Source organism: Haemorhous mexicanus, chromosome 6 (genome assembly GCF_027477595.1).
Source record: "Haemorhous mexicanus isolate bHaeMex1 chromosome 6, bHaeMex1.pri, whole genome shotgun sequence".
Classification (NCBI taxonomy): Eukaryota; Metazoa; Chordata; class Aves; order Passeriformes; family Fringillidae; genus Haemorhous; species Haemorhous mexicanus.
In genome coordinates, this window is record NC_082346.1 from 16,396,211 (window position 1) to 16,411,857 (window position 15,647).

At 36.9% G+C, this 15,647-nt stretch overlaps 1 protein-coding gene across 4 annotated transcripts in view; it reads left to right on the forward strand.

Moving 5' to 3' along the window:
• The window catches only part of OTOG (otogelin), a 93,401-nt gene that overhangs the window by 24,265 nt on the left and 53,489 nt on the right, over positions 1-15,647 (forward strand). For 3 of the 4 annotated variants that reach the window (XR_009486861.1, XM_059848964.1, XM_059848965.1), the window contains exons 17-23: positions 927-1,104; positions 2,866-2,990; positions 3,873-4,085; positions 5,696-5,861; positions 6,366-6,440; positions 8,923-8,966; positions 9,391-9,544. Coding sequence is in view for 3 of the 4 variants with exons in the window: in XM_059848964.1 (XP_059704947.1) it covers positions 927-1,104; positions 2,866-2,990; positions 3,873-4,085; positions 5,696-5,861; positions 6,366-6,440; positions 8,923-8,966; positions 9,391-9,544 (955 nt within the window). In the remaining variant the exon portion in view is untranslated. Of the gene's footprint in view, positions 1-926; positions 1,105-2,865; positions 2,991-3,872; positions 4,086-5,695; positions 5,862-6,365; positions 6,441-8,922; positions 8,967-9,390; positions 9,545-15,647 lie in introns of those variants that run through there. The other variant, XM_059848966.1, reaches the window with a different exon arrangement.

A 15,647-nucleotide genomic window follows, 5' to 3' on the forward strand; every position in this document is an offset into this window, starting at 1 on the left:
TCTAGAGCAGTATTTCAATGGCATTTGTGCATGTTGTGGTACTGTCAGTATTGCTAACATAATGAAATTAAAAGGCATGTTTTAGTGTCAATATTGTTATTTTCTATGAAATGCTTCACAAATTAACATTTGATGTACTTTTTACAGCAATGGCAGGAGTTGTGCAGTAGCTGCATTAGGCTAGTTGTCTCTTACATTAAGATTTTGTTTATTTTAACAAGTCCAAAGGCCATCCCTCGCATTTCCAAGATTTTTTAGTTCTTGCCTGAAGGGGAATTCTTTCCTCTGATTCTTGAATTGAATAATTTCTCCCATTTTTGTAAGCAACTCACATAAATGTAAGCAGAAAGAACCCTTCTGCCCCTTAGAGATGAGCTACAGATTTTCAGACAAAAAGTTTATTTTGTTTCTTTTTGCTTTGAGTTTTTATATCTGTCCTAGATGTGTTTGGCATTCTGCATAGGTATGTGTGAGAGATTTAGTGTTATCTTTAATGAGAGTTTTATAGGCAAATAATTAGTACATTTGATGTCTGCAAGGCCTTGGCTCTTTGGGAATTTCACAGAAATTGTTTTAACATAGGAATCATGTTCCTGGTTTTAGCATTAGTTTGTCTACAAAAATGTTCTGCAATCCTTATATGTTTACATTGATTTCATTTAGTTTGTCTTTCTGGATATTTCAGTGAACTCCCAATGCATTTTAAACAAGTGTGGTGAGTCTCACAGGTTTCTTGGTTTGCTCCTAAAGTTTGAATCAGTATAACCTCTCATGAGAAATGAATGTTTAGAGGAAAATAGGGCCTTAATAAGAAAAAACTTATATAAAAGTGATATAAACCAACACTAGTGAAATGACATGAAACAACAGGTAAATTTCCAGCAGGTTTCCTTTGCCTTTGAGCAATCTCTGTTTTTGCTCCCCAGAGTTGTTTGAGATACGGAAGGTGTCCTCTGTGTTTCTGCAAGTGAAGACCCAGATTGGATTACAGATCCTCTACGACAGAGAAGGGCTGAGGCTTTACCTTCAGGTGGATGAACGGTGGAAGGACGACACCGTGGGCCTGTGTGGAACCTTCAATGGAAACACAGAGGATGATTTTCTGTATGCAGAGCTGCCAGATTTCTATCTGCCAGTATATGAATTATCTGTAGTCAGAGTAGTGGATCAAGGGTACTGAAGCTGAAAGGATAGATACCAAGAATAATTTATTTTGAAGTTTTTCATTGGTGAGATAGATGGTAGGGCTCAGTTTGCTAACAGAAAATCTGTAGTTTCAGCTGCAGGATATCAAGCCTGGTTTTGCTAGAAATATTTTAATTAAAAATTCTGGTGAAATATGTGTGATCCACAAGGGCTATTTTACCAGAAAAATGTCCAAAATACAGAGTGGCCTAGATATAGAACTTTCTGCCTCTCTGCAAGACTCTATCTCTCTTCAGCTCCTGTTTTCTCCTGCAAGCACTAATCTGCTGTCTCTGACAGAGCCTCCATTGTTCAGTGCCTGCAGACCAGCAAGAGGAACTGGCTGCTGCCTGAGCTTCCCTTCCTTGTGCTGCAGGGAGAAATTCTCAGAGCTGCCCAAGCACCACAGCCAAAGCTGCTCTCTGCCCAGCTTCTTTGCAGCACATGTCTCACAGACACTAAAGAACAAATTGGCTTCCAGTGGATTAGAGTAGCCTGATGGAGCTGGGAGAAGAACACAAATTTAGGATACAACAGGGTAAAAAATAGGAGATAATAAAATTTTATACTCTCAGAACAGCTGGATTTTTTATAACTCAAAACTAATAGGAAATTGGAAAAGTCTTCTGTTGTAGTTCCCATTTAAAAAGACAGATACACAAATATACCAGTGGAGTTTTGAACAGTTTCTATGTTACAGATTAAAAAGCATTATCTCATTATTTATAATGAGACTGGGAAATACATAGCATCTCAGTGAAGAGCTATTATTTATGTAAAGCTACTTAAAATATTTCTCTGTTTGACATGTAGTTTTGTAGTTTATTTTTGATGACAGTCTTTGGATTGTTCTCATGCAAATGAGAAGCTGTACAATAGTTGATATTTGTAAAATCAGCCCTTAAACCTGGGGTCTTACAAATTGTGCTCAGACATGACACAGACTTGTGGCATCAAAGCATCTTGATACAAACACAAACCACCTGATCCACAGCAGATTTGGGAGACTTGCCATAGTCAGTGGTGTCTTTTGCAGCACCTTCACTCCCAGCTGCTTTAGCAGTGGCAATACTCCTGATTGTGTGCCTCATGCCATCTTTGCCCTCAAGTATAATGCTCCATATTTAAATGCGCAGTTTTGATTATTCTCTCTGTAAAACATTACTGGGCCTTGGTGATTTTGATCCAAGTCTTTATTGTTCAGTTTCTATTACCTAGGCTTCATAGGTATCTGTTCAACTGCTTTTGCAGTTAGATTTCTGGAGGCTTGGGTTTCTTTTCTCTTTCCTACAAGGAATAAAGGGCCTGGGAAGCCAACAACAGACAGGAAAGTATAGGAAGAGGAGAGATTAAATATGAATTGGATATCACTAAGGAACCAAAAGGACAAGTGAGGGAGCTCAAGCTATCAGGACAGTGATGTTCCCTGCTTTCTTATAAAAATGGAATTTGGTCTGTTTTGGTCTTTTCTTCCTTAAAACATCTCTAGAGGAGATTTTTTTTTTTTCCTGGGCCTCTACCTGCTAAAAAAGGAGTCCTGAAACTTACAATTTCAGTTTTATAGGCAAGTGAACGAGACTATGAAATAGTGAAAGAGGGGCTTGAATCAGAGGGTGTAAGAACTAAGATCATTCTGCAAATTCACTATTCCTTTTCTGACTGACTTGTGTTTTGTGAAAGATCTCCAGTTGGAGTAACAGAAAGCACTCCAGAGCTGTTTGGAAACACGTGGAAAACTTCATCGGCGTGCGTCCTCGCGCATGACAGCTCACAGGTGGATCCCTGTGATGTTCATCTGCAGGCAGGTGGGCAGCGAGGGCAGATTCTCACTGACAAATGCATTTCTGCTTAGTACACCTGTGCCCATTTTCCTAGTTGGATCAGGTAATAACCAGACCCACCTGTTAAAGAAATTAGTACCTAGGGGTAGTATAGAGGCAGCTGAGTTCAAGCCCTTTAAAAAATCTCTCTGTGTATTGTTTGAGGGTTTTGTAATGTTGCAGAGGTGTTTGAAATATGTCATTTTTATTTCTGGTTTGCAGTTACACTGTGTTCAGTTAGACATGCACTAAAGTTTGGTAGAATGTCTTGTATTGGTGATGCTGCTAGTTAAGATGGAGTCTCAAAACTATTGCAGTATTCGATTTTGAGAATACTGAAAAAAGTGTAAATACTTGATTTAGTTGTCTACTATGGAAGAGAATGGGAAGGAGAAAGATGCTTATGCACTGCCAGCCTATAGATTTAGCTGAAAGGGTCCAGCTGGGATAACATGCAGGTGGCTGACGCTATGAGGACCTCAGATGGTTCCTAAGTCATCAGTTATATCTATTTCATAATTTCTACCACTTCTTGTATTGACACTAAACACTCGTAAAGGCACAGAGGTACATTTTTAAGGTTTTCCCTGTAAATTCAGCAGTGCTAGGGAATCATCATGTCTCCTGCTACATCACTTGTCTTTTGAGTGTTTACACAATGTGCCGTGCTAAAAAACTGTGTTCTTGATAACAGATTGGGACATGAATGTTAGTCCTTCTGTACAGCTGTATAGGTAGCAAAGATAAAAAGATTTACGTGGCAATAGTATATAGCCATGACTGGTTGCATTGTGTAGAAGACACTTTTTGTTCCAAGTCTTTTTAATCTCCCTCACTGAAACAGTTTTTAATCTGTTATTTGTGTAGCCTCTTATGCAGCGGAAGCTTGTAGCATCCTTACGAAAGATCTTTTTGCTCCATGCTACCCCTATTTGAGTCCTGTTCCCTATTTTGAGCAGTGCAGAAGAGACACTTGCAAATGTGGACAGGCTTGTTTTTGCTCTGCTCTGGCCCATTACGCTCATCACTGCCGGAGGTTTGGAGTTGTAATAGATTTCAGAGGAGCTGTCCCGGATTGTGGTGAGTTTCCTGTCACTTCTAGACTGAAATAATTACTGCCTGAGGACTTTAGAGACAATCAGCAAATAAAATTAAATCAATGCAATCTTTTAAATAAGAAAATGATTGATTAATTTTAACACCACCTTTTGCACACAGGACAAGGTTCTCTTTTTTAAAAATAATTATCTGTCATGACAGAATTTGTACCAGTTTCTTTAGAGGATTCTTAATTTATAATTTCCTTTCTGTAGTTCTTTGACTTATGAAATATTACAAATATTTTTAAAGTAGTCAGAGGGCTTCAAGTGTATACAGAATTCAAAATATGTCAGTCCTTATAATATGGCATTGCATATCTCATACCATATAACTATTATTTATGTACTGCATAAATAGATTTCTTTTCCTAGTAGATGCTAGGTTTATCTAATTCTTTAGATGAACAAGATGAATAATTAAGTATTAAGAATTAAGTATTAAGCAATTTTAGTTGGATTATTGTCTACTTCTGCAGTCTGACAATCTCTTGGCTTATTCTCTTATTGTCAGTGACACTGAAATACACAAAGTGCTGAAACAAGTGTTGAAACTTGGTATGGTTATTTAGTTTAAAATGAATAGGAGATTATAGAATATATGTACCTTTATAGATGAAGGTGATGTCTGTTAACTACTCCATAAATCCTCATAAGCAAATGAGAATATAAAATTATTCAGTTTATATTAAATTTTAGTGATGAAAAAGATATTGATAGGGCATGTTGGGCCCTCACATACATTTTTCAAAAAAGTATAGAATTGGAAACCCTATCAAACAATCTGAAATTGACACCCCTGTTGTAGGTCTGGCTCTATTAACAAGTCTGAGAATCTTTTCTAAGGAGCATTCAAGAACTTAACAGTTAGCAGTTGTCATCACATCATGTAATTATCTGTGTTTTAATGCATGAAAAAGAGAATTAAGTTGGTCCAGCTTAACCATCTCAAGCTGGAATATCTGTGTGTATATCTGACAAGACTGCCTTGTTTGCAATTATTAGGGCATGAATGTCTGTGTCCACTTAGGGTTGAATGAGTCACTCAAGCCATTTGATTTTATTTTACTTTTCTGGAAACAAATACAGTTTTCTTACAGTATATTGGAAATGTCATGCTTTTAGCATTTGAAATATGTTAATCTGTTAGTATTTCAAGAGCTTCAGTGTTTTTTTTAGTAGAGCTTTATAAGAGACAGATCTATAGATATATATAAAAGAAATTTTAATATGGTATTGTGCAGCATCTGCAAAGTACACATTTTATTTAAAGCTTTTAAGATTGTCTTTTAAGGTGCTGTGCATTTCCAAAAGCCCACGCACAAATGCCAAATGCTTTCAGAGTAAGAGGCAAAAAGGCCTCAGCTGTTTGCTTTCCACGGTGTAAATCTGGATTAACTGCACAGACTCACTGCACTTGTTATTACTGTGGATTTACATCTGTGTAGTTTACACAGCCTAGTGCCAAGATGGCAATTTTAGTGGAATTTAATGTGATTGGGAACAAAAGAATTGAGATGTTAATCAGAAAACTGTTGGGAGGTCCTTGAGTCTCTTGCAGCGTAATTTGAGAGATTTGTTTCGTTTGGACAGCTCTTTCATGTGAGGACACAAAGGAGTACAGTACTTGTGTATCTACCTGTGGCAGGACCTGCCAAGCACTGTCTGTGCCAGAGACATGCAGCAGTGACTGCGTTGAAGGCTGTGCTTGTCCCTCTGGAATGTACTTGGACACCAGGACTGAGCGATGCGTGCAGAGGTGGGTCAGGTTGCAGTTCTCATAGCCACACTCACTGTGTGGTTTCAGACCACCACATTTGCAAGTCAGAGTGGAAAAACTAATTAACTTCTACCCTTGTAGGTGATATGCGTCTGTAAACTTGACAGGGTCTCTTAGAATTACACAGAACTGATGTCTGTGTTGATCAGAAATAGCTTTTCTATATAACATGGCCACTCATCCTACATCATCAGCACTAGTTGTTACTTTCTGTCTGGTTTTTGGCACATAAGAGCTACAAAACATAAGGTTCCATCTTCCTACTGATTTGGTTTGATACGTGCTTGAGTTATACAGCAGTGTTGAGATCAATTGCTTGCATTTAAAAAAAACAAAACCAAACAACCACAAAACCACTGGCTAACCAAAAAAACCTCACCAAAACCAACAAAACTACTGAAATTTGAACAGCAGTTAAGTCAATGGGAATTTTATCTTGTTTTTTAAGTTTGGGTTAATCAGTTGCATGCTTTTCTATTCCAGAAATGAATGCCCATGTTTTTTTCAAGGAATTGACTATCCTCCTGGAGAAAATGTCATGACATCTTTAGGCAAATGGTGAGATACTAAATCGTGTTTTTACATAACTAAATTGTATCATATTTTTAAGAGCTCTGTCAAATCTCTTTGGCTAGTTTGTTGGGTTTTCTTTTGGTTTGTTTGTTTTTTTTTTTTTTTTTGTTTTCTTTTGTTTTAGTTATGTTTAAATGAAACCTACAGAATGAACTCGCATCAGTTTTCTGTTTTTTGACAAAAGTACCTTAGAACTTGGGCTGTTCAGGCTGCTGTACTGTGTAATGCAATATATTGAAGTGCAAAACAGAAAGAAAAGCCACAACAATTTCTTATATCCATACTAATGTGGAGAGCTCCAGAACAGCACAGACATCTCCTGACTGTCTGTAGATCTTCATTGCTTTTCTCCTTCCCTTTACCAGATTCTAAATCCATTTATGAAGAATTATTAAGAATCTGTCTTCCACTAGTATAGAATCATGGTAAAAGAGCAATGTGGCTCTTATCAACTAACAATCAACTCAAAAAATGTCAGCTGCAGCCAATGGTAAATAAGCATCTCTGTTATTGTTCCTTACATCTGGCATTTGTTCTTGTCCTCTTGCTCTTCCATTTGCATCATTGCAGTCCTGACATTAAAGAAGGAAGTTTGTTAGGTGACCCTGGCTCCTGCCAGCTGCATCCTTTTGGACAGTTATTTCTGTCTGGAGAAGGTTAAGTAATGTGGACAACAAGCTCTGTAAATAACAAGCCTTCAGAAATAATATCTGAGCTCTGACTGCCTGTATCAGTTGTTCCAGCACCTAATTAAAGGCAGAGCAGACCAAATTGTCTGTGATGGATCAGTGGAGTACTTTAGTTTGTTACCAAGGCCACATTAGAGATTGGGGTTGTCAGACTCCTGTTGCAATGGGGGCACTTAGTGAGCACACACCAACTCCTTCTCACTCTTGTCAGCAGTCCATAAGTACTGACTATTATAAATTGATATCTTACTCATCAGGTTAGCTTACTTTTTTACCTTAGGGCAGATTCCCTGGAGTGTGCCAGGCAGCCCATCATGCTGCAAAGGTGCTCTGTTGCCTGCCCTCCCAAGGTGTTTTTGTTTACAGAATGTGCCAAACAGCCCTGGCAACCAAGAGAAGGGGCTTCTGGTGAATCTTTAATCCTCCTCCTCAGAGGTCTAGTTCAGCTAATTTTGCTGACCCATGTGATGGATATGTGGTTGAATGAAGGGATCATATGATGATCCACAAATGTAGGTTTTTCGAAAATTGCTGTAGACAAAAATCCTCTTCGTGTTGATTTTAGTGGAACTTCTTGGAATCTGGCAGCTTGTTTGTTAATAAAATTAAAATCTACTGGTTTATAACTATGAGGATTTTAGCTGGAATTAGAGATCTGTGTCTCCCATCTAGTCACAATTTTTACTTGAGGTGTTTTTTTGATGAGGCTATATACAGATCAGTTGGGAGGAAAGGCTTTCAAATGCAGAGGTACACACTGTCAGCTCCTGTGAATTGCCTTGTGCTAAGTCATGCAGTAGGAATCATGTAGGAATACATGTGTGGATGAACTGGAAAAAAATGCTATGTGATGAGGTGTTCTTTTTATCTGTCACTTTCTATTAGAAACAGCTATGATCTTTGTTATATTCTCTCCATCCTTTATTCCTCCTTTTGCTTCCTATTTGGAATTCCCCCTTTCAAACTGGAATTTCTTCTCCGTGGAATAGCTTTTCTACTCTGTTGATTTTAACAAGTTTTTTAAAGTATTTTCATTGGTGTTTTATCAGCCTTTGAGTTGCCTCCCTCTCCTAGTCCTCTTGCCTGGGTGATACTGTGCAGTCCATGAGTGCTTTTCCTGCAGGGCTTTGGGCTCCATACACAACTCCAAATGTGTTCACAGGGAGGCTGTAGCACATACAGAATTGGATTCTGAATCTGCTGACCAGCCAGAGGAGTCCTGGGGATGCTTTAGCCATTGCAAAAGAATGGGAAAGTAGTGCTGGATTTCATGGCCTCAGGTTCTTTAGTGATGACCAGGACCTGAAACTCAGCAAGCACTGCAACAGTTTTCCTTGACAATGAGCTGCAGTAGGAGCTGCTACTGTTTTAGAAAAATACTGGGCTATTTTGGCTCTAATTAGAAAGGAGCAGACAGTGTTAGTTTTCTCAGTGCTTCCCTGCACATAGTATCCTGTTAGGTTGAGTTTTGTGCAGCTTTGAACAGTTTCATGCAGGGGAAATGTGTTTTGGGGAGCAGTCTGGGGGCATATTCTTGTACATATTTTTTTGTCAGCTCATGCATCTTAACTCCTAATAGCATTATGCATAAAGCAAAAGTTTGGAGTTTAAGTAATGTTCCTCATGGATTAAGACAATGCCTTATCCACAGCTGTAATGTTCAATGCAGACATCCATACAATTATTTTCTATTGACTCATTCTACATTACTAAATAGAAGATATTAAAATTTTAACTCTTCCTGGCTCTCAGTACATCTTTGTGTGTTTCTTTTGCAGCCATTGCAGGGATGGAGTAATGAGCTGTGATAACAACATAGTAGGTGAGTGAAGGGGAAGGGAGAGGGAAAAGATACTTCAGGTTCAGTGAATACATTTCTGCCAGTCTCTCTTGTCTGAACTAGTGCAGTGTGTACAAATTAGCTTCTGGGAGGGGATCCATAATTATCTATTTGTGTGTCTGATAGTAATGCTCCTACTTTGTACCAGCCTAACAACTTTTCCCCCCCAGTACTTTAAAACACATTTTTTTTTCCTTTTTTTTTCCTGATAAACAGCAAACCTTCAGTAGGGCAAACAAAGGTTAACTTTGCCCCAAATAATATGAGGAGAGGCAACTGAATGTTACTAGTATTACTGGTATTGCTGGATGTTATAATCTCTGTGTTACAAATCCTTACTGCACACATTTACAGAACACACAATTTCAGGTGCAAAGACTAAAGCATTTGTCATTTTTTTTCCCAGCACACAGCTGCCCAGTTGGACAGATTTATATTAACTGCAGTAGTCCACAAGTGGATCCTGAGCTCAGCAGAGAGAGGACTTGTGAGAATCAGCTGCTAAACCTCACTTTCTCAGCACACCTTCCTTGTGTGTCAGGCTGTGTCTGCCCGCCAGGGTGAGTACAGACAGATTTGCATTTTCTGGTGCACAAACATGATTGAGTAATTAATTCTACTTGGACAATTTGAGACCTCAAAGGCTGAGCATCAGCCTTTGGAGGCTTACCCTGCAATACTGCCTGTTCAAGTCATAATAAATGCAAAACCAAGAGACAAGTGGAGTTAAATACCTCATAATATTATGATCAAAAAACCAAGAATATAGAAATGCCATTGAAATAATTTTATTCAGTCTGAGTTATTACAGTAGAATTGTGGTTATCTAGATTTTTTTTTTCAAATACCTAACATCTTATTTCAATATTTGGCTGAGGGAGATAAGTTTGTTTATTCATAGGCATAATTTTTAATATTCTTTTCCCCTCAAAAGAATCTCTTAAATCATGGGGATTTATGCTGATAATGTACAGATGAGCTGTTGTGGAATCAAGCTCTGTATTGTTGAGAGAATTTGGATTATGAAAATAACAATAATGTGTCAAAGTTATGCTAGTCTTGATGGAATTTAATTTCTTAAGCACATAGCCTTAGAAGTTTTCTGGTGTTAAAACTCTGAAATCATTTGAACTGTTGAAATAGCTCAGCTGAAGTCTCGTACTGAGTGATGTGTAGATATTCCTATCTCATGATAAAATGTTGCTGCTCAGCATTTTGGGATTTTACTTCAGTACTTAAAAACATGAAATGTAAAATGGAACCTGTAATTAGTGGGACTCACAGTATGGTACCATATTGCAAAGTGCTAAGGTAGCCTTTGAAATTAACTGGAGGCAGATATTTTCAGAACTGCAGAAATTCACCAAGAATTTGGACCAGGCTGGCATAATTCAAGGCTGCCTTTAGCAGCACTATATCATCTGAGCTGCCAGCCATGTAAACTTTTTTATTCTCTGCTATTTTGCTGTGCATAACCTCTGAGCTTGTGATCTCTCCTGCTTCCTGGTGGAATTTAGGTCTAGAATGTAGGCAGTTAGTTTGGGGTTTTTTTGGCTTTGGAAGACTTGGTGTCAAGTGTCAGTGATCCCAAAACTCTGATGATTTGGTTTTATGGTTGTGAGAGGCAAAGTGTTATGATTTCCTAGGGACAAAAATACAAAACTAAGATGATTTGTCTCTATTGTAACTTCAGCAAACTTCTACAGTATATTGCCTGTAGAGATACTAGAACAAAATTATTTGATTTTGTTTTGTTGGGTGTTTTGTTTGGGTTGTTTTTTTTTTTTTTTTTTTTTTGAGGATGTGCAAAGAGAGACTTTTTTGTGTTTCAGGATTTTACCCTTGGTGCTTCTTAAGGCAGAGCTAGGCAACAGTGTTACAAGCCCACGGTTTGAATTAGGAATTTCAGTCTGTACTGATGAAGTATTAATTTAAGTCACTTACAAACTTGTCAATGTTTGGTATCTTTTAAATATTCAGCTCTAGTGGTCCTATGTTGCTTATTGTTGCTTATATATTTGTTTTTATTTGAGGTTGCTTTAGGAAAAATGAAGATGATCCTAAAGGTGTGTGGTTTTCTGGTGTGCTTTTGGAAAAGTGAGAGACTTATGCTATGTATTAACTATGCAGGTTTTGTTTAATTTAGATAAGTAATCTTAATTGTTTAGGAATTTTAGTAAGAGATGCATTTGATAGAAGCTAGATAGAAGTTGGATGTGAAGAGCCCTAATATTTCAAGTCAGTCACTGAATTCACACTACAATGATTCATGCTGCAGATTGAGCAATTTATAACCAGTACAGCACAGTAATGAAAAATTTTTAAATTAAACTTTTGGAAGAGAAAAATGGGTAAAATACAATCACCTTTATACAGTACCTCATCCTGTGTTCATGTCCTTTCAGGCAGTGCAGGATTCAAAAGCACTGTGAATTTATGCAGCTTGGAAATCCCTTCTCTAGGCTATCAGTTCTTAATGGTGAAATAGAAAACTGAGGTGACATTGTCCACTTTAAAAGGGTAAAACAGCCATGGAATTTCTTTGATCTTAACATTAGTCCTTTACCTGAAATAATAAGTTTCATTCCTTTACTCATGCTTTTGTTCCTGTTTATCTTGATTCATTACATGTAAGCTAAGCTGATTTAAGTAGCAATGAAATCAGTTTAATGTGTTTGACTAGTTGGTTTAGGTAAAATAATTTTAAAAGTGAGAGAAGTGAAGTGAATATGACACAACTAAGAAACCTGTTTGTAGGAATGCAGGAAGCCACAATTTTTTGAGGCAGAAGGACTTTTCTGATCTGCTTAGTGGGGTGATTATTTCACAGTGATACCCTGAAAGGTAATTAACAAAAGGAACCTCTTTTCACAGAAGTGATGTTAAGATTTCAAGGGGGCAATATTTTTGTTTTGCAGTCCATTTTTCTAGTATCTGAAAAATACTAGATTCATTCAAATAGTCATTCATTCATTCAAATGCTTCCCTACTTCTAGCATTCCTTCTTTTTTGGTGCTTACAGTGCAGCTGTGCTTCATTCTTTTTCCTCTGCAGTGAGTAAATCAGATGCAAGTAACCATGCTTAAGTGGAAATCTAAATTTACAGGAGATCATTCTATGTGTTACAGTTTTTATGGTACAAAAATTGATTATATACTTTGCATCTATTTTAGAAGCTGTTGAAATCAAACATTAATTCTCCTGGAACTCACTTCCTAATATTGATTCACCCTACTTTGCCTGACATATTAAGTAATTTTTAAGACTTTATTTATATTTTTTCTTCTAGTTTTCATCTATCACAATTTAAAGGGAAATGTTCTATATTTCTATGTTGCATTTCAAAAAGATAAGTAATACATTCTCAGTGCATGTTTTTCAAGTACAATGTTTGAATTGCATTTTCTGCTTCTGAATTTCTACGAATCAAATTATTTTTCCTCCTTGACTATACCAAATGTGGATGATTTGACATGGAGACAGAATCCTTAATCAGACTGCAGAAGAAACAAGGAGAAAAGACAGTGAAGGAAAAGGAGGGGAATAAACAGCTGTACCTTCCTACATTTCTGGATGCTGTGTGACATGTTTGCTCCAAATGAACACAGGCTGGTTTGTGCCTGTCCTCTTCCATTGGTTCTCCCTGGTCTCCTGTCAGACCAGTAATGATCTCCAAAACAGCTTCTGCTCATTGCTGCTTACAGCCTGCTCCTGGTGTTGCTGTCAAGAAAAGCAGTCACTTTTCTGAAGGAATTGTGTTTTCCCACTTCCCTCTTTGACAGGATTTTATCCTTTGACTGCAGCATAGGCTGGATTTAACTGATCTGTGATTTGTGGAGTGTGCAGCATAAAACTTATGCTGTGTTTGCAAAATATATAGTTTTGTGGGGGTGCTACAGTGGTTGGAGTTAATTAGCTCAGAGGTATTTTCCAACCTAAATGGTTTAATGATTCCAACAAGAGCCCTGTCACATTTTTGAATACAGTTGCTTTCATGTGGACTGACTCTGATTGTTTAATGACATACATCAGTATTTATTTTAGATCATGTTATCCATTCCTATTTCCATTAGCTGAAATATTTAACAATTTCCATGTCTATTTCATAATAATTCCATCTTGCTGGAAAAACCGAGGCCCAGCAGCTTCTAAATATGAATAATAAATACAAATTTTGAGTTATGTCAATAGCTTGAAATACATGTTGTCACAAATACAATTAGTAATGTTTTATTGTTTCTGTTACACTTGCCTATTAGAGCTTCATCCTTTTTTCCCTTTTATGTTTTTGTTCCCTCTATGAAGCTACATTAAACCAACCACTCTACAATTAACCTAGATCAAGCAATCTCTGCTAATTTTGCAATATTTTGAAACTTCATTTTCAAAATTTTCATGACTTTTTTTGAACTCTTAAAATCCTGTTCTTAATCATGCTTATAAAACATGTTTATAAAATTTTCTCCTTGTTTCAGTGACTTTTTTTTTCCCTTTCAATGTTAGTACTGCAAGGGAATATAAAGTTAATTCTCAGCTGGCTGCTATGGTTATCTGTACATCCAGATCACTTAATTTCTCACTGTTCAGCAACATCCAATACCCAACTCAATGTTTTATTGAGCATCAACAGACTGATCTTAAAAAGAAAGCAACACCACTCTAGAATAACTAGGAACATAGCGTGCTCCATAATTCCAAGTACATGTATTTATTTTTATGGCCTGTGAGTGTTTGAATCTCAAGTACACAATGCAACTGTATTCAAGTTTTCTTTTTTCCTTGCACTAAATGTTTAATTGTTCACAACTATGTGGGCAACCTTTTTAAGCAAAATACCTGACAAGTTTTTTCTTATGTACATTTAGGACTGGATTTGATTTTCCTTTCTCCCACCCCACACTCCGGAGGCAACTTATTATTTATGACACAGAAGAAGAGCTTTTGTGCTAAAAACTTGACTTTACTGAGTTTGAAGAAATTTAACTTAATTAGAATTTTTATGGTTTTCCCTTTTCATCACTTATTGCTCCCATAAAATAGATGAATGAAGAGTTACTAAATTCAAGGCTGTAATATCCTGTAATCGAAATGAAGTTCTGTAACTAAGGAATATCATACCAGATTTTCCTTCTAAAACTTTCTCAATCATCATTGTATTTCTGTGGTATGTATCAAGTGACACATAACCTTCCAAGAACATATTTCAGCTTGTTTTCTTTAAAAAAAGAAAACTCATAACTTTCTAATTTTCACAAAGAAAACAATTAATGTTGTCATCTTATGAATGTGCCTAGGGAAAAACAGCTATATTAATGAAGATTCAAGATGGGAAGAATACAAATGAGTTTCAAATATTTTTAGAAAACTACTCTTCATTAATGTAATTACATTTACCATGTTATGTCTTAAAATAAGTCTCCTTAGATTAAATAAAAATCCTGTGCTTTTGGTGTGTGTTTAGTATAATTTTTCAGAATACTTACTGCTCCTCAATTTGAACTCAGAATTGACTATTATTATCAGTGTGAAAATAAAACCTGTTGTCTGTCCAAACCTTACTCTTCTGGATGGCTTGCTGCTGTTATCAGGCTAAGCATTTTTCATCTTTCTGTTTAGGCAGGGCTTTGGAGAAGTCTGTTGAGATGTAATGTTTTCCAGGAAAATCAGGATTAACCCCACGGGGCTACCATCATTGTTATGCACTTGACTATTTCCTCAGGAAAATACAATTCTCTTCCAAAGACTGCATCAATGTTCCTGTGTTTTGGTGTTTCAGGAACCAATGTTTATCCACACCAGATTTTATGCTGGTTTCTACTTCTGATGGCAGAAGACACAGCAGGAGCTCATTTCCAAAGAAAACCTCTATTGCAGTGTCCTTGCAAGACAATCCAGTCCTTTTCCAGCCTTTTCTGCTTTGCAGACTTGCAAATTTCCTTAATATATTTTTGAGTTCCTTATTTTCTCTTGCAATTCTTACAAACCTTCTTGGTTTCCCACTTTCTAGTTTATACCAGCTGCAAATAAATCTCTATTTTTTTTTTCCTTGTATTTGTGTTAATTGACAGTAAAACTTCACCAGTATCATTCAGGTTCTGGAGCTCCTTTTCATATGACCTTCTGCTTTCTGACTTGTTTTTAAGAGAAATATTGAATTCTGTCACTTAGTTCAAAAGAAGACTTCAGAGGCTTACTGTGTGAAATTCTGGTGCTGGTAATAGGGCTGACTGCAGGAAGGTTTCCAATCCAGGGTGAAGCTTCAAAAGAAACTGGCTATCTCAGTTAAAGCATCAAAATAATGTGTTAACATGGAAAGATGGAAGGGTACAGTGAGAATAATGAAAACCTTCCAAGCATTCTAAAAATTTACTTGATATTTTGGTATAATAAACCAGGGGAAAGAGGAAGAGGAGATTTTAAGGAGCTTCCCAAATGAAAAAGAAAACAGCCAGAATAAATGAGCTCTGCTGTCTAGGCAGTGAGTGAACCCTAGTGAAGGCATTATGGGCTATAGTAATGTTACTAATGTTGGATTTTCTCTTAAAATTTACCTTGTTTTCTGGTTAGACAAGTCAAATGCTCCCTGGTGATTATTTTGTTCTTTTTTTGCTTCCCTTAACCTTAAATTACAGACCTTTGTAGGATGATCTGTGAGACCTTCAG